This window comes from Tubulanus polymorphus, chromosome 9 (assembly GCF_964204645.1).
Source record: "Tubulanus polymorphus chromosome 9, tnTubPoly1.2, whole genome shotgun sequence".
NCBI classification, from domain to species: domain Eukaryota; kingdom Metazoa; phylum Nemertea; class Palaeonemertea; order Tubulaniformes; family Tubulanidae; genus Tubulanus; species Tubulanus polymorphus.
In genome coordinates this window covers 16106712-16124631 of record NC_134033.1, presented here as the reverse complement: position 1 = coordinate 16124631, position 17920 = coordinate 16106712, and the positions used below count along the sequence as shown (strand labels likewise).

Genomic DNA, 17920 nt, shown 5'->3' with positions numbered 1-17920 from the left:
TCTTAAAATCTTTTTCGATTGTTTCCCTTACCTTCACGTAATGATTAACGACGGACGCGTCCGGATGCGAGGGACCAGCTAGAAATAGATGACAATTCGTTCGCGGGTCCGGTCCCGATGCCGGATACACGTAGGATCCGCAGTTCTCCACTTCCAGACAGGTTTTAGCGCAGACCAGTCGACTGTCGGCGTAAACCTGCAATAGAGCCAGTCCAGGCTGCACCTGTACGCTTACGAAGACGGCAAACCGCGACGACTGCGCGTTCACGGGAGATATCCAGAAAATTCGCCGGAAAATTAACAGAATTAGAAACTTCACGTCGACTCTGTTTAAGAATTTCATTTTCTCGAAACCATTTTTGCGTAAATCGACATAAAATAGAGAAGTTTATCCCGGTTTTATACGCGCATGAAAACCCGTAATTCGCAAGTATTTACCGCTTCTACCTCCCGATACGTACCATCGACTCAACCTGTCGAAATCGTATCATAATTGAATAAACAATAATCCCTGATCGGTCGGCGTTCGTAACTATTTTCAAACACGTTCCGCAAATAAAGCGTTTGAGTGATTCAAATAAAATTTCGCGATATTTCCTTCCGCGAGTTGTCAAAAACTTTCAGAAACATTCAACAACGAACGGAACGCTGTACTATATAATGCTCAGCGTGATCGAGTTTCTGCAAGATTCCCAGTTCATAATCCTTCACACATGAAGTCCCTAAAAAAACTCAAATTTACAAAGTGTATCTTAGCCGATGAATATTCCTGACTTGGTTTTTAGAATATACAATAAACTTCGCCTAGTTCGGACTTAGCCAACTCTGATTTTTTTACTAACTCTGACAGAAAAACGAAATCATTTTTCTGACATCGGTCGAACTTCGCTAGCTTGAACCGCGCGGACCAATTTTGCCACCGGTCCCGGTTTGTCCGACTTAGGCGAGGTTTACTGTATCATAGAGCCTACGTTTTTGTTACGGAAAAATCACTCGTTTCAGGTTAGTTGAAGTCGGGGCAATATCCGCAATTCACGTCATTTTCTGACGAGCTTTTCGCCGCAAATTAGCGAGAAAACGTCGACTATTGTCGCGCGTGCATCAGGTACATAAAATGCCACTAAGTTGTCCAGTGTCGAGTCGTAATCAACCGGCTTAGTTTTTGCTGTCAACGTCAGTTCGAGTCTAATTTCGATGTTTATTGTAAGTCGCACGGTTTCCGTTCCCGTTTTTCAACACCGCGACCGTCTGCGTGTACCGGAAGTAGATAAAGCAGCGTCCGGTATTATGCGCGCCGAGTCGCAGAGTAAAATGAGTTTATTGTTCTAATCGTCTAACTGTAAATCTCTAACAGCGCACGCGGAGTCAGGCTTTCCGACTGTTCACGTCGGCCAGGAAATAAGAATTCAACGAAGCGATTGTTTTTTCTTGTCATAAATTCATCAGAATATCATTCGTTTTAATCAGTGCTCGAATGATAGTTGACCATTAATGTCGTGGGTTCTGTAGTTTTGACAAAAACGTCGAAGCACGAAATCTCGAGAACGCCGAAAAGAACCGTTATAGTCTTAGAGACCATCGAGCCCGTGATTTCATGACAGATTCGATTTTGTTTTCAATTAAACAATTTGTTTATTTTATGAAACATTGGTCTTCATACGAAAAGAAAACACTAGACGTGATACACTGGGAGCGTAAAAGCTCTTAAAAACCCCACAAACGCGATGAAAAGATAACTGTAAATTCTGTTTTTCTTTTCGGGAGAATTCTCCGCCCTATCTTCAGTCTTTATTCAAAATGAACTGATTTTGGGTCGGATCTTTACAAACTCTTAACCTGAACAGTTCGTATCCCAAATTCTAATTACCAAAACTTTTCACACTCACCCATAGAAATTAACGGACATTCTTGAAAATAATCTAAACCAATTCAAGACAAAATTTTTGACAAACCAACACCAAGAAGACCGAGCTGCCTTTCGCCATCAGCGTTATATTACTTTTTTGTATACGTTTCTACTTGTCAACTATGTAATTTTTTCACATATTTAGCACCGGACAATATATCAATTTCTGGAACAGATGTGCCAACCTATATATGCTAGAGAACCATTTTATTATCGGTATGCGACCTTGATAATGAATACTAGTACTATCAGATATGATACCAGCCGGTATAGATGTAACGATAAACATGGCGTCGATATTATACCGAATCTTAACCGAGGATTACTGGTTTTTCACGGCGGCGACTGTGTTCGCCAGTCTCGTCTTTATCTTGATGCTCGATAAAATAATGCGACTAAACGCCACGCGGCTAACCAACAACCCGACGACCGTCACCGGCGGCGCGGCGGATAGAAATCGATACGTTGAAGAGGTAAGACAAAATCGAGCGTCTTGAAAATATACCCGATCCGTATCGGATACGAGCACTCGAATACATTCGAGCTACGATTCCGTTCTGTTTCTTCAACTTTTTCAAGTCCTTCGGCAGGAAATGAATGTAACGTTTGTATTAATCATATTCAGTACAAAAAAAATAAGTACAAGTGGAACATTGATAGAAATCACCATACTACATGTATGTATTAATGCCGGTATCAACATGCAGTTCAAAGACATTCATTCGATCACTTATCCCTACAACTCTTGATCATCCACACTTCATTGTGTTCAGAACTTCACCTGACACATTCTTTATTAAAAATGAACTACAAACATCAGACAATAGACATTTTGAAGCACACTTTCAAAAACAGAACGCCCACTACGCTTCGCATGTGTTCAGAACTTCCCTGAGACATTTTAAATTGAAAATGAACAACAAACACCAGGCATTAGGTATCTTATCAGCACACTTTCAAAAATATAGACATTCTATCGGCACACCTATAAACATATTTGTATTTGGGGCTGTGGGTTAGAAGCTGATTTAAACGACTGTTTGATGATACATAAACAGGTGACGACCGCCGCGAACGATGCAGTAAACGATGAGAATGTCGATGAGGATGAAGAGTCGTCTGTTATAGAACAAGTGCGTTATGAATTAGAACGTTACAGCGATGCGGAAATGGTCGAGCGTTCGGCGCAGTTTTATCAGCTGATGAATTCACGCCGGTCGGTGCGACATTTCAGCGACGAGTCCGTTCCCAGACACGTTATAGAAAACCTCATTAGGACAGCAGGTACACGACATTCATATACGTTCATAATTACCAACTGCGCTTATGCAAGGTTGTCATTTAGTGAATAGAGCAGAGTTTTTGAGGAGACGTGTAGTTATACTACCTCTCATTTCCCTGGTGAAACTACAGCCGGTGCAGCAGTAGCTAAAGCTCGTTATTTCTTATAAAATCAGTAAACCTACACAGTATATACTACCTGTTCACTCATGTTCCTAATGAGCTACTCTATGCGCCGTAGTAGCGAAAGTTCGTATTTCTAATAATCTAGTTAACCTGCAAGGTGCCGTTTATCACGTTTAATTTGAATAGAGACTCGGCTCGAAACTACAGACCACTGGTGTTGAAAACTGCCTGTACCCAGGATCGAGTCGTGGCAGGGCAAACAACACTTTTTTCAGAAGCAGCATTTTCATATTTATCGGAAGAATAACGTCTTTCTGGGGAAAATTACACTCTTAGAACAAACGTTTCTTCTGGGATTTTTCGAAGAACCTATGAGTTCTTCACGGAACCTTGCGGCACCTAAAAGTGATATTCATGGTAAAGAGGGGTTATTTGTCAAGTGAAAGGTTCTTCAAAGAACCCACAACTTCCATTCCATTCAGAGGATTGTATAAACCCTAGAAAATACTTGACTACCGACCTGTCTTGCGGCCCTGTACCCCAGTGCCGACCGTTCTTATTTCATGAGATCGGTTATAACCAAATCAAAATTACCACCAAAGCCCAATAAGCTATAGCCTAACCTACAGTCTGATCTAAGTCTGGGTTTTAGAACGGCTTTGTCCATAAAGCTTATTTCGCTGCTTGCGACCATCCCGAACAAGTCAATGAAACCTAAAGTCTGATATTGCATCCTCATTTCAATCTGAATCTCTCGTTGCGAGGGCCGTCAGGTGTTTAAATTCTTCTTTCGATTTTTCTCGACACCGTGTTTTTTAGGAACATCCCCGAGCGGGGCGCACACCGAACCGTGGACTTACGTCGTCGTATCCGACCCCGAAATGAAATCCAGAATTCGCCGAATCGTCGAGGACGAGGAGGAGACGAACTATCGTAAACGGATGGGTCAGAAATGGGTGAACGATCTGAAACCGCTGCGTACGGACTGGATCAAACCGTATCTGGACGAGGCGCCGTACCTGGTGATAGTTTTCAAACAGGTTTACGGTTTTACGAATTCTGGTCAGAGAAGAACTCACTACTATAACGAAATCAGCGTGTCGATCTCGATCGGTATGTTCCTAGCAGCTGCACAGGTGAGTATTATATAAAAAAAATTTCAATCGAGTCGATATCGAGAAACTGGAAATAGGATCAAAACCCGCTGTAGGCAAATCCTTATTTCGTTTTGATCTTATAGATTTGTATACAGGGGTTTTAATCTCATTTAATCTATTCCCGCGGCTGAATGTGGCAATTCTATTGCTTTTTAACTCTATAATATTGCAAAGAAGTTAAAGAACTTAATTCACTTAACAAAACCCGAACCAGGGACTTTATTGTGACTTAAGCAAGTAAGATTCTTAAAACTGTGTCGGCGATAGACGAAATTCAGAAGTTCTTTATCCATAATTGTTTATACTGTAAATCGCAGTGAGGCTTTATATTTCAGAAAATAGCAATGAACATAAAATGTATTTTGATTATGAGACTGATGTGAAACTGTCCCAGCAGTTTTTACTATTGTTTACTGATCACTTTCCGTCTATATTCTATTTCAGAATGTCGGACTAGTAACAGTGACTAGTACCCCGCTGAACGCTGGTCCGGCTCTTAGAGTTCTGCTCAATCGTCCCGATAACGAAAAAGTCGTCTGCCTACTTCCGGTCGGGTTTCCCGCCAAAAACTGCACGGTCCCGGATTTAAGACGGAAGTGTTTGGATGATATTATGGTGCTGATAGATTGATGAAATAAGATGTTAAATTTTTTTCTAATTTTCAAAATATACCAGCGTCAGGACCGCTCACTATATCGGTGCCACTGTACTGGGGTGCGAACCTGGGACACACCTGTTCATCCTAGAACATCATAGAACATCAGGAGCACTCGCAATCCGTGTCAATGATTACTGGGTTCGAACCTAGGACACTCCCGTTTATTCTGACCCTAAACACGTTAATCACTATTTTTTCGATAGATGGCGCATGTGTATTTAAGTGCAGCGTCGGTCTGCGCTAGCACAGATTTCGAAAATGTGTTAGTTCGGCGAAATTCCAATAGGTGGCGATCATGAATATCAGTAGAATTAGCATACATTTGAATAATTCAATCGGTACGGCGATTTGCATAATTCGATACTTTTCGCGTCCATCGTCCTCTTCCTACGGTCGAATTCTTAATTAGAAATGGTGAATGAATCTTCAAGGTCCGAGAAGATGGAGAAGAGTGTAGCTCATTATAAAATATTTAAGACATTTGTTACGGTAGATTTTCTGTTTATTTAAATCAATCATTGTTTGCTTTTACATGAACAGTGAATATCATCCGTACATAAGTGAATTATTGTTATACTCAACATTCGAGAATAAATAAATTAACGGTTACATTATTCGTATTTGGTAAAATAAACAGTATTGAAAATGAAAACAAATTGAAGAAGTTTGCACAGTCAGAACTTTAGATTCAAGACTTAGACCAGTCTCCAACATGGTTCTATAACCAATTAAAAAAATTTTCACACCAGTCTTTTAGATTTAAGATCACTTTTAGACTTTGGCACCATTGCATGCTAGGCTCTGCAGTTTAAACTATGCAGGGAAATCAACATACCAGTACTGGTAGTTCATTTTTCAAGTCAAATTGAACCATGGACTCTAAAACGAAGAGTCCATGATTGAACTGATAATGTGGGAATGTCAGGTCCAGTGTAATGAATAAATACTAAAGTGTATCTTATTCCTATCTACACACTTGGCCAAAATCAGAGGCGGATCCAGGGTCAAAGGAAAGGGGGGTCCACTTCGCTGCAATTTCATTTTCACATACACAAATTTTAGATCTTCTAGAATTGGTAAACAGCTAAGTGTCAAAACAAAATTTTGATATTTCTCAGTTGTTCAATCTTGATTTGGATCTTTTTTCCGAAAATCCGTACAGAATTAATTGAAGATGGAATTTCTAGGGAAATGTCCTGACCTCCACGGACACCGGCCCCAGGATCAACCGCTGAAAATATACACCTCTCTATAGACCCCCAGGATCCAGTTCAATATTAATATTTCGCAATCAAATACTGTATATATCACATTTTATTGGACGGAATTTCACAAAGTGTAAAACGAAGAAATAATAAAGGATGAATTCGGGTTTAATTCTATCTGATCAACTCGCGTCTACGACCGGCTGAACTCTTACTGCTCGCGCTCGATCGTACGGTCGACTGACCAGAACGCGCGCTACCCGGAGCGCTACCTGGTGGCGTACCTACAAAAAACAACGATAAATTAATTTTTAATCGATAGAACCCTCATCGAAAGTATACCTATCGAACCAGGGGTCAGTTTTATAGACAGGTATTATCATTAACCCAGCGGCTAACTAAATTCATTTCCAATCAAGTTGACCCGCGGTTTTAAGATAACAGCAGGCCCCAAAACTGGCCCCAGGTTCATCAAACATGTTAAGTTTCTAAATTTCTTAAAACTGAAGTCGTCTCTATTCCTTAAGTTCCGATTAAATTTCCAATTCTAAGTTGTCATTTGGAATAATCTACACAACTAAAGCCGTTTCTATTCTCTAGTCGAAATTTGTACAGTCAACCCCCGATATACCGCCCTTCCATATACCGCCCACCACCCCCTCCTACCGCCAGGTTTTGTCAATGTAAGTCTCTATACAAATACATAGTAAAACCCCCCGATACACCACCATACTCCCTACACCGCCGAAATCGTTCTGCACCGATGTGGGCGGTATATCAAAATCACTAATAACCATTTGATGAAAACCGTGATGTGACAATATATCGAGAATCCCATACTGATATAACGAAAAAGATGAAGTCCGAAAAGTTTCCTAAGCTAATGATTAATTTAAGGAAACTTTCTGGTTATATAATTGTGGGATTCTCTATCTATCAATTTACTAAGTTTCAAATTGAAATTTGGATAATTCCAATTTTCAATAGAAGATACTCACCGAATTCCGGCGCGATGTTTACAGGCGTCGCGGCGCTCGGCGATTTCCCGACAATCGAACTCGTCTGGCTACGAGCGGACATCGTGCTGCGACTAGCCGACGACCGAGCGCTGTAGACTCCTCCGGTAACCGGCGGCGGCGGTAGATTAGCCTGCGTGAAGTACATCGTAGCAGTCTGCGCTATGTCCGGATTATCGCTGATTATCTCGCCGATTTGTTTCATGACGTTTTTGTTGAAATCTCGCAATTCGCGGATGTTGAAATCTCGCTGAAACATTGATAGAAATTTAAACTGAAGGATGATCGAGCGAATGAGAGGGACGCTGTATCACGCTCTCCGAGAGAAGCAGTATATTGTTCTACGAGGGAAGCAACTCTATTAAAGGAATACTAGCAGCAGTTCCACAGTTTTGACTCTTTTTGAAATAAACTACCTAATTCTACATGATCGAGAACTGTGCAACCGATTCTTGGGATCGGGATTCATTTTGTATTATAACTTTCCAAAGTTCCGTGTTTAGTTTGACTCGAAGAGTCACGATCCAAGAGACTGATCCGCAATTGTGAGTTTACGCCAAGTTTAAAAAACTCACAATATCTTCAATGAATTAACTCTGGGTCAACTCTTAATCTTTGCTTTGTAAAACAAGGTCTGGATAAATTCATTCTCGATGTTTTAACTCCATAGAGTCAAAACTATAGTCAAAACTATATCGATATTCAAGGAACCGGGATCAAGATGAATTGTTTGATAGATGGACTCCACTAGCCGTATATTTACCTCTTCAGGAGTTTCACCCTTTGATTTCTTGGCAGATCGTAAATCACGAGCGTACTTCGTATTCTATTAAACAGAAAAAATACATGATATTCAAACTTTTGAGGAAAACGTGAAAAACTTCGAACAGTGTCTCTAGAGTCGACTGAATTCTACTGAATTTATCGAATTCTACCAAAATTCTATTCTGAATTCTAATGAAATTATCAAATTCTACCGAATTCTATTCTGAATTCTACTGAATTCATTGAATTCTAATGAATTTATCGAATTCTACCAAATTCTTTTCTAATTCTGCTGAATTGATTTAACTCTACCAAAATTCTAATCTGAATACTACTGAATTTCTAGAATTCTACCAAATTCTATTCTTGAAATCCATTGATTCAGTTTCTACGCACCACTTTTGAAACTCTGTCCAGTTTCGTTTTCTGTTCGTCGATTTCTTTATTCAATTGTAAGATTCTGTTTTTCTTCTCGTCGATCATCTCCGAATAAACGTTCTCGTCGCGTACGAGGTTATCCAACGTGTTACTCATCGTTCCGAGATCCTCTTGTAACTCGCGGATCTGACGTCGTTTGTATTTGTATTTGTCCATCACGGCTCTCAACTGTTCCTCGACCTGTTGTTTATCCTCCATCTCTTCGCCTACGAAATACACAAATGAATACAACAGTGAAAGAGTTGAATCTAATGCAGCCTGTGACCATACATCCCCATCCTTAGACGTTAGACATCTAACTTTCAAAAACTAATCGTTCACACTTTGCATGTGTTCAGAACTTCACCAGAGACATTTTTGATCGGAAATGATCTACAAACACAGGGTATTAGATATCTTATCCGCATACTTTAAAAAAATGATTATCCATACTTCACGTGTGTCCAGAACTTCACTGGAGACATCTTTGAATGAAAGAACTTCAAAGACCAGGCATTAGATATTTGAGCAGCACACTTTCAAAAACTGATCGTCCACACTTCACAGAACTTCACCTTCACACTACAACAATGAATGTCTAAATGGGGTTGTCCTGCTATCATTCCATGCTGCTAATAGTATGACGGGGTCATTCCAGTCAGTCTAAAGGGGTGTGGTTCCAGGCCGCAGATTGTATAAACGGAGTGGTTTCAACCAGTCTAAAGGGGCGTGGTTGTAAGCTGCTGATTGACAGGTCGATTCTACTCACTTGTATCTGTAACTTTATTAAAACTCTTTCTGTACTGCTCGTTCCTGCTGTTCATTAAACGCAGCGTATTTTCCAAAGCTCGAATTTCTTTTTCAGCTTTACGAATTTTCGCGTCGAGATCGTCGCCTTCTCGCTGTAATTCCTCCTTCTCCTGAGCCGCCTTTATTACGTAATACGCCTGAGTTTGCTCTTCTTCTCCTTCAGGTGGCGCCATCGACACCATCAATATCTCGTACCTACAAACAATGAGAACAAAACATACTTTTTCAAGATGTTATCTTTTTAAAGCTTGAAAAAAGAAACCTCAAATGTTACAATGGCAAGTGAGGACCCACCAGGTGTCGCTCATATGCAGTAGTATATCAACTACTGCGGCAATATAAGATTCTTCTTGTGGCAAGGGAGGTTCCATCAGGTGTCACTAGTGAGCAGTAGGACATCAACTACTGCAGCCATAGAGGATTTGTCTTGTGGCAAGTGAGTATCATATTTAAGGGCGTGGTTCGAAATTGGCCACTTTTCCCGATATATTTCCCGAGATATTTTTGCCCCTAACACGACCAAAGAGGGAACGGTTTTCGATGTTTGAGATTTTCAACGCACCGTTTTCGTAGTTTATCGATTTTCGAGATGCGTTCGTGTAACTCGGAACTGATTTGTTGACGTTCGGTGTCGGCTCCTTTGATCTGAGCTGATAACATGTCTTTATGAATTCCGATCTCGTGTTTCCTTTCGTTCATCGCCTGCAGAATTGAATACATCAAAATGAAACGGATTAATCAAGAGGCGCGGTTCACCGATAAGTTTCAAGAGTTAAGAACTGTTGATTCCGATTACTCTAGATTCTTGAACTGGATCTCCTGACAATTTAACTGACTGGCTTTTTATTGGGAAATTCTCAAAGGATTGAAATACTCGGAATCCAGTTCCACGGTTATGAATTACAGTTAACTCTTGAGTTGAGTTTATTTTTTATATGAATTAAATCTTCGAGTCAATTCTAAGCCATGACTACGACTATAGCCCCAGGATACACTACAGTCCAGTTTGACAAGCCCGTTCTAATCTCTTAATCTCAACACAGTGGAACCAATCAATCCTACTACAACTGATAGAAATACTTACGGTTTCAAGTTGTAATTTTCTTTTTTCCAGCGACATCACGTCGTCAGCTTTACTATACAGCGTATCGCGAAGTCTCTTCAATTCCAGTTTCAATATATTATCGTCGACCATCAAATCCTGAGCAAATATAAACATACAATTCAAAGTTAACAAAACCGTTTCTATTAAGTACAGTTAACCCTTTCAGTGCGTCTACACCGCAGTACAGTGTATAAATCAGTGATGGATTTTGCTAGTACATCACACTGTGGTGTATTGATGTAATTAGTAATTATCTTTCTTGAAAGATGGCAGTACACGTCAAACATAGTGAAATACCAGTAACTAACGATACAAGGACTTTCAATTAGTGCAATCAATTGTCAAATGGCACTCAAAAAGACTTCAGTAATGTGACAATATATTCCAATGACGAATTACACTTAATACTAATTTGGACTCGAAAATAGAAGACTTCTGAAGAGATGTGACGTTTAAACTAAATGACGACTTATATTCAAACGGAAATACAAATTGAAACTAAAGAAAACGTTAAAATTTAAGTTTGACAGTATTTTCTAAGTTGTATCGTGTGTTAAATCAATCTGACCTGTTTCGATGAAATGAGTCTCTGTAGTTCGCGTTGCGAGCTGTCGTTGTACAAATGAAGTTCTTCGATCTTCGACGTTAAGTTCGATTTTTCGGCGCCGCTCGTTTCCAGATCTCTCTTCACTCGACGAATATCGTCCTGGAAAAAATTACATCGAACAAAATACGCGTAAATGGTATGTATCGACATCTTGGGTATCGAAGATGTCCTTTAAGCTCTGCAGCCCTGAAGTAGCACCTCCCCCATTGCAGTGCGAAGTGTGGACGATCAGTTTCTGAAAGTGTACTGGTAAAATGTCTGATATCTGGTGTTTGTAGTTCATTTTCAATTAAAAATGTTTCAGGTGAAGTTCTGAACACATGTTAAGTGTGGACAATCAGTTTTGGAAAGTGTGCTGATAAAATTTCTAATATTTACTGGGAGGAGTTCAGGCAACGGATGTTTTCTGGGAGGAGTTCTGGCTGCACATGTTTTCTAGGAGTTCAGGCTGTCGATGTTTTCTGGGAGGAGTTCAGGCTGTCGATGTTTTCTGGGAGGAGTTCAGGCTGTTGATGTTTTCTGGGAGGAGTTCAGGCTGGCGATGTTTTCCGGGAGAAATTCAGGCTGCCGATGAAGTCAGAGTTTTTACCTGTAATCGTTTCAGTTGTAGATTAATGAGAGAATGAGTTGAGTTTTTCTCCTCTAATTCTTCGGTTAATTCTTTCAGTCGCGCTTCGAGCAACAGTTTCTCTTCATTGCTGCGTTCACCTTGCATCCGATTGATTCGTCGTTCTAGTTGTTGAATCGAGAAATCCTACCAGAAATAAATTACATCGAGTTAAAAATCCAGAATCCAACACAATTATCGGTAATAAATCAAGACAAGTTTCAGATTGACTGTTAAGTTATAACTTAAGTCAAAGACTATTATAATGCTGTCTTTTTAATCCCACTGTTCACTTAACGCCAACATTTTTCAGACAACAAATTTGCCCAATTTAACTCAAATTCACTGCAAATATCTATCATTCTTTATGACGCTGCCATATTCGTTTTAACACCATTTTTTGTATTGATCTCAAAGTGGCGTTATAAATAGAGGTATTTTACTGTAGTTCATTAGCAATAGTTAAACTATTGAGTCAACTCTGAACTCGATGGAACTGCTGAACTCAGTCGAGAAGCTGTAATTTGCTGTAAAATTATAAACACTGACCTGGTTATAAATGATTTCTTGTTGTTTCAACGAATCGTGGTCTAACTTGTTGATTTTACTGTTCAGATTACGTATCGCCGCTCGGCTCCCCTGAGAGAGAAACAGAGAGAAAAATGTCATCAGATATCATCAAAAATTAACGAAATTTTGATAATTTTTGCCGTCTTTCTTAAATCGCGCACCTGAATTTCCGCCTCGTCGTTGCGTTCTTTCACGAGCTCCCCGTGAAGTTCTTGCGTTTTACGGAATTGTAAATCGTGTAAATACTTCAACTGGCCGTCGATCTCCGTTTGTCGTTGTTCCTCCTGGGATAACAGCGCCTCGACCGCCGCGGCGCGCTCTTCGGCCGTTAATTCAGATTCGTTTGCCGCTTTCAAACGTTCGATCAGTTTTTGACGCATGTCCTGAGCTACACGCAATCTACAAATCATTATCAAACATCATCTTAAACTGGAGCGCATTTACCACTGTTCCCATAACACAAATTAAAATATTCCCACATTCGAGTATTTCATAGGCAATTTTCCTTTTAATTGAAATATATTCCTAAGAATTTGTCATTTTAATGTTCATAAGAAGAGTCGTCTCTTACTTGTCATGTTTTTCTTGAACGTCTTTTCTAAGTTGTGAAACGGTGGATCGAGTCGTCTCTAAGTCGATAGCGGTTCTATCCACGGTTCTCCTCAACGCATCCAACTAATACAACAAGGAAATAACATTAAATATCGAAATATCCATGAGATTTAGCTCGAAATATTGATACTGATTCTATCTGTATGAAGTCTAAGTTTACTCAGAACTGAATTATTGAAATCCAGCAATCTTAGTTTGAAATCCTAGCAGCTAATTTAGGATACTTCTACACCTTTTAAGACAATCGCTACATTCATCTATTGAGCTGAAAACCTGTTATCGCTGCTTTGCAGCTATATTGGGAATTAGAATTCTAATCGGGTAAGTTTGTCTTGAATAGGAGAGTATACATGTATTTCTGAGACATTTCGCTTTTTAAGATCATCACTAGATTTACCTACTGAACTGAAAACCTGTTATTGCTGCTTCACAGCTACATTGAATATTTGAATTTCAATGTGGCAAGTATGACTCTAATAGTTGTAAGAGATTTTACCTCATCTTGGAAAGCGGTTCTAGATTTCTCTGCGTCCTGCCAGTCTAAACGCACGCGGCCCGCTTGTCGTTCTGATACCGATATCTTCTTCTCCATTTCTTTATTGTTTTCGATTTCGTTGTCGAGAAATTGTTGTTTTTCTTTGATCGCTTCATCGCGGTTGCGAACTTCGGCTTTTACTCTCGCCAATTGCTACGACGATAAAACAACAAAACCATTAGATTATGATAATGATACAGTTTTTGAAAGCGCTTACAATCAAAACAATCTCAAAACTCTTTATTTTACGACAATAATAACCGGGATACTTTTTTTTGCATTTCTTATATCTTGAATTTTTTTTCTTATTTTCAATTTCTAGTAATTTAGTAATTTCAAAATTAGAGATAAAACCCTTCTGTGGCAAGTGAGGATTCTACATGAGCTATTACGATAAAACGATTCAATTGAATTATGAGAATTACTCATTTTTGAAAGTGCTTTACATTAAAAACAATGTGTTTCAAATAATCTATTGAATTTGTGATTTTTTTTATGAATTCTAATTTCCAACATCCGAAATGAAACCCTCCTGCGGCGAACGAGGATTCCACTTGTGGCAAGTGAGGATGAATATGAATACAAGCTCAGTTTACACTCACCGAAGCGAGCATATCCATCTCCTTGTCTCGTCGTTGCATTTGATCGATCGTGTTTTCCCATTGTTGGATGAGATTCTGACGGTCGGCGTGCGCTTTACGGAATTCCTCGGCGGTCTTATCGAGTTCGAGTTGGGTCGTCAACGTATCGGTCGTCTCGCGGTCCAGTAGGTGGCGCTTCTTGTACGCTTCGTCGGTCAAATGAGACATTCGTAGAACTAATTCCTAAAAGCAGCGCAAAATATTCATTGAGAAAATCTCTTTTTAACACAAAAATCTCACAATTGTTTTCGAAACCACAGAAAATTCTTATTTTTCTCAGAATACAAAAGATTCTAATGTTTCACTAGGGTTCTTACCAAATCCAAAATTCCCTAATTTTTCCTTAACCCTTGACCAAATTCCCTGATTTTATAAAATATCTTCAGTGGGGAAGTTTCTTGAGCCACTCATCAGCAAGAATAACAAGACAACAAAAGTTCAAATATCCTGATTATCCTTAAGGGGACTGTTTCTTATCAAGAGGTACTTTGTGCCACTCATCACCAGCAAGAACAACAAGACACCAAAAATTCAAATTCCATGATTTTAATTTTAAGATATCCTCAGTGAGGGCTGTTTCTTATCAAGAGGTTCCTTGTGCCACTCATCACCAGCAAGAACAACAAGACACCAAAAATTCAAATTTTTTGTGAATTTTCCTCAAATTACAAGGAAAGTATCACAATTCCCCAATTTTCTCTGATCTGTAGGAACCCTGATTTTTAAGAACCCTGAATTACCTTAATTTTACCCTCATCCTGGCGAGCGTATTTCTGTATAGTCATCGCGTCCTCGTCTTTACGAGCCGATTCTTCTAACCACGCCTCGAGAGCTTGCTGATCCCAGTTCATCTGAGACTTCAACTCCTCTAAACGCTGAGTCTGACGAAATATGTTATTCTACAAAAATGAAAAATTAATTCCTTAAAATTCTTTTCTCGGAGATCTAACTGAGGGTAACATCAGTGAAGAAACCCTGTTGCCGAAATCTGAGTGAGTCTTTGACACAACAACGCCCAGATCCACACAATTCTTGGTAAAAATTGACTCCAGAGCTAAATTTCAACCGAGAATAGTGGAACTGGGTCAAGGTCCATGGAACTGGGTTCTGATCTATCATAGTTCCACAGACCAGGACCCAGAACTGGGTCTGTGGTACTGGATGCTGGTCTGTGGGACTCAATCCCAGTTTATTATGGAACTGGGTTCTGGTTTGTCGTACTGGATACTGATCTATTTGTTCTTACCTCGCTAATACTGGATACCGGTCTGGGGAACTGGGTCCTGGTATGTGGAACTGGGTTCTGGTTTGTCATACTGGATACTGGTCCGTGGAACTGGGTTCTGGATTGTCGTACTGGATACTGGTCTGGGGAACTGGGTCCTGGTGTGTGGTACTGGATACCGGTCTGGGGAACTGGGTCCTGGTATGTGGAACAGGGTTCTGGTTTGTTGTACTGGATACCGGTCTACTTGTTCTTACCTCGCTTATATTTTTCTTCTCTTTCAATTCTTCTAGTTCTTTATTGAGACGTTGTATTTCTTGTTTAAGTCGGCCGCCCTCTCGTTCGGCGACCTTCTTCAAATGAGTCTCGGTTTCCAGTTCTTTAATTCGAGCGTTCACGAGACCCTGAAAAAAACGATCAACAACAACAATTAGATTAGTACAGAATAAAGGGAAATTTGGGCAGCTGGTTATAGAATTATTAAACTTTAGTTTAGACGAGTTTACGATAAAACTGCTGGTAACAGTGCAACCCTAGTGGGTATTAACAGGCGGCCAGGACCTTTTTATAGGTTGCTATGGCTCACAACCTAAGTTAGCAGAGTTAGTCCATGTATGTGTCTCGACAGCCAATGCCAGTGGTGGTTTCGAACTAGGGACCTCTCGGTTCCGAGTCCTCCACTCAACCAACTGAGCTTACTGCACAGGCTAACTGCACATCTTTTCAGGCATTAAGGGTAACTTTGGATTGTTCATTTTAAGGCAACAGTAAATCTAACGTAAGATTTAAGTTTAGAGGTGACGCTTTTGTAAATCATCCTTCTCCCTCCCTCTCCTTCATCCTCCCCTCCAACTCTCTCTCCTCCCTCTCTTTTCCACTCTCTCCCTAAGTAAGATTTAAGTTTAGAGATGACGCTTTTGTAAATCATCTCCTGTCTCCCTCTCGTTCACCCCCCCTCCCACTCTCTCTCCCTTCCTCCTCCCTCTACCTCACTCACTCACCTGTGTATGCTGTAATTCTTGGCGGACATTTTTTAAATGTTCAGACATGGCGGCCACGCGATCATTAACGTGCTCTAATTCATTGCCAGCAGACGTCATCTTCTTCTGTTTACTTAAAACCTAAAACCGAGATACAAAATAATTTCTATCATAGATTTCTTCATTCATTTCATTTTCAAAATGAACGAACAGACTTCTTCAGATGGATGAGAAATTATAGAAAGTCTTAATTGTTCGAAATAACATTTTGCAAGCAATTTGGGTCTAGAGCAAGCTTTATTGAACAGTAAAATTATGTTTAATCGAAACAGAAAAGTTAATTTTGAATCAAATAAATAAAATGTAATTGATTTAAAGAAATTTTCTCTTTTTTTTTATTACCTCTTCTTCGAGTGCTTTATTTTCAGTGTTTGCGACGGGCATCGCAAACCCTTCGTCCCAGTCCATCTCACTTAAAACTGAATTACTCATTTTTATCTATCAAACGCCGTTTTTCCCGTCAAAAAGCGAAATATTTCGATGTTTTTGGAGTCAAAACAACGTTATTTACATCCAATATGGCGGATAACTATGACAACTGAGCCGAGTGTCAGTGGGTTCGAATCCCAGTCAGTTTCCACGATTTATTAGAGCCAGCTAATAAAGCCGAAAACTTTAATCAACTAGAAATGCAACTCAAATGCCTCAATTCAGTTTCTCCTTTTTCCTTTCACGATTCACGACGTTGTCAAATTTTGATATTCCTACTGTGGCCAGCGAGTAATAGATTAGTTCGCATAATCTCCGTCAATGGTTTATATAGGGGCAGCACTTGACGGCTGAAATCGGACACGGATTTGTATGGAACTTGTGGCATGCGAGTAGAAGAAATATAGGAGAAATATCGAGTCAAATTTGTTCTATATATCATAAATGGATGGACACCTGCTCGAGTCTTTTCTTAATGTAAAACTGCCTTTTAATTTTACTAGATTCGCCTCTTGGCGTCCGGTTTTAGCCATCCTCGCTTGCCAGGGGCAGTGTCACTCCTAGACTGGTTGCCGGTATCTCAGTTAGACTATTCTGACTGCGAATGCAGGTGGCGCAGAATTGGACAGGCGACCAGTCTATATCACTCCCGAACTCGCTTCGTTCGGGGAACAGTTTTAGCGTAGTGGGTTCGAATCCCTTGAAGGGTGAAGATGGGTTTTAGCCAGTATGTTTATAAGGCTTGGCCCGCATTGGTTTCTCATTCAAGTCACTGCTGAGCTTAAAAGCTGACCCGGCCGGCCGTCTCACCCAGTACATTATTTTCTTTAATGGCCAAGCTCACCTATAATAGACCCGGCAGCTATAGAATATATGATAACGAATCTTATTGCGATTTCACAAAGAGGCCACCGATTAATAGAATCAAGGTATCATTTTTAGCCTAGAATCGTCAGCTATTCAATCAACATCTATTTAACATCTTTTCCGAGTGTTTCTGAAGGGATTCTACTTGTTTTTTCAACATTACCATATCTATTTAACTTATTTTCCGATCGCGGTTTTTTCGGCAAATAACGAGGTCTCTCAACGTCTGGTAAAACTGTTTATTGACGATACAGTATAGTATGAAATTAACGCACGAATCCAGATCACTGGTAACGTAGGCTATATCCATCGCTAACTCCCAAATAACCGCGTCGGGCAAC

The 17920-nt window shown here is 39.9% G+C and overlaps 2 protein-coding genes across 2 annotated transcripts; one reads left to right on the top strand and one right to left on the bottom strand.

Moving 5' to 3' along the window:
- Positions 1-2187: 2187 nt before the first annotated feature.
- On the top strand, positions 2188-5640 carry LOC141910881 (iodotyrosine deiodinase-like). The gene is made up of 4 exons (XM_074801744.1): positions 2188-2379; positions 2965-3190; positions 4133-4449; positions 4915-5640. Exons 1-4 carry the CDS (start codon positions 2194-2196, stop codon positions 5098-5100), a joined length of 915 nt encoding a protein of 304 aa, XP_074657845.1. The 5' UTR covers positions 2188-2193; the 3' UTR covers positions 5101-5640.
- Positions 5641-5660: 20 nt separating this feature from the next.
- On the bottom strand, positions 5661-16782 carry LOC141910880 (coiled-coil domain-containing protein 39-like). Its single transcript, XM_074801743.1, has 18 exons — positions 16626-16782; positions 16245-16364; positions 15501-15647; positions 14759-14917; positions 13980-14201; positions 13339-13530; positions 12802-12905; positions 12392-12629; positions 12210-12299; positions 11643-11807; positions 11015-11152; positions 10426-10542; positions 9904-10043; positions 9301-9536; positions 8511-8758; positions 8113-8175; positions 7332-7599; positions 5661-6617 (listed from the first exon to the last, which is right to left on the bottom strand). Exons 1-18 carry the CDS (start codon positions 16713-16715, stop codon positions 6508-6510), a joined length of 2847 nt encoding a protein of 948 aa, XP_074657844.1. The 5' UTR covers positions 16716-16782; the 3' UTR covers positions 5661-6507.
- Positions 16783-17920: the final 1138 nt, after the last annotated feature.

Coding starts and splice junctions, on each gene's coding strand:
- LOC141910880 (XM_074801743.1), bottom strand. CDS start 16,715: ATGAGTAATTCAGTTTTAAGTGAGATGGACTGGGACGAAGGGTTTGCG. Junction 14,918..15,500: donor AGAAGAAAAATATAAGCGAG/GTAAGAACAAGT, acceptor TCATTTTTGTAG/AATAACATATTTCGTCAGAC. Junction 8,176..8,510: donor TGGACAGAGTTTCAAAAGTG/GTGCGTAGAAAC, acceptor TCTGTTTAATAG/AATACGAAGTACGCTCGTGA.
- LOC141910881 (XM_074801744.1), top strand. CDS start 2,194: ATGGCGTCGATATTATACCGAATCTTAACCGAGGATTACTGGTTTTTC. Junction 3,191..4,132: donor AAACCTCATTAGGACAGCAG/GTACACGACATT, acceptor CGTGTTTTTTAG/GAACATCCCCGAGCGGGGCG. Junction 4,450..4,914: donor TGTTCCTAGCAGCTGCACAG/GTGAGTATTATA, acceptor ATTCTATTTCAG/AATGTCGGACTAGTAACAGT.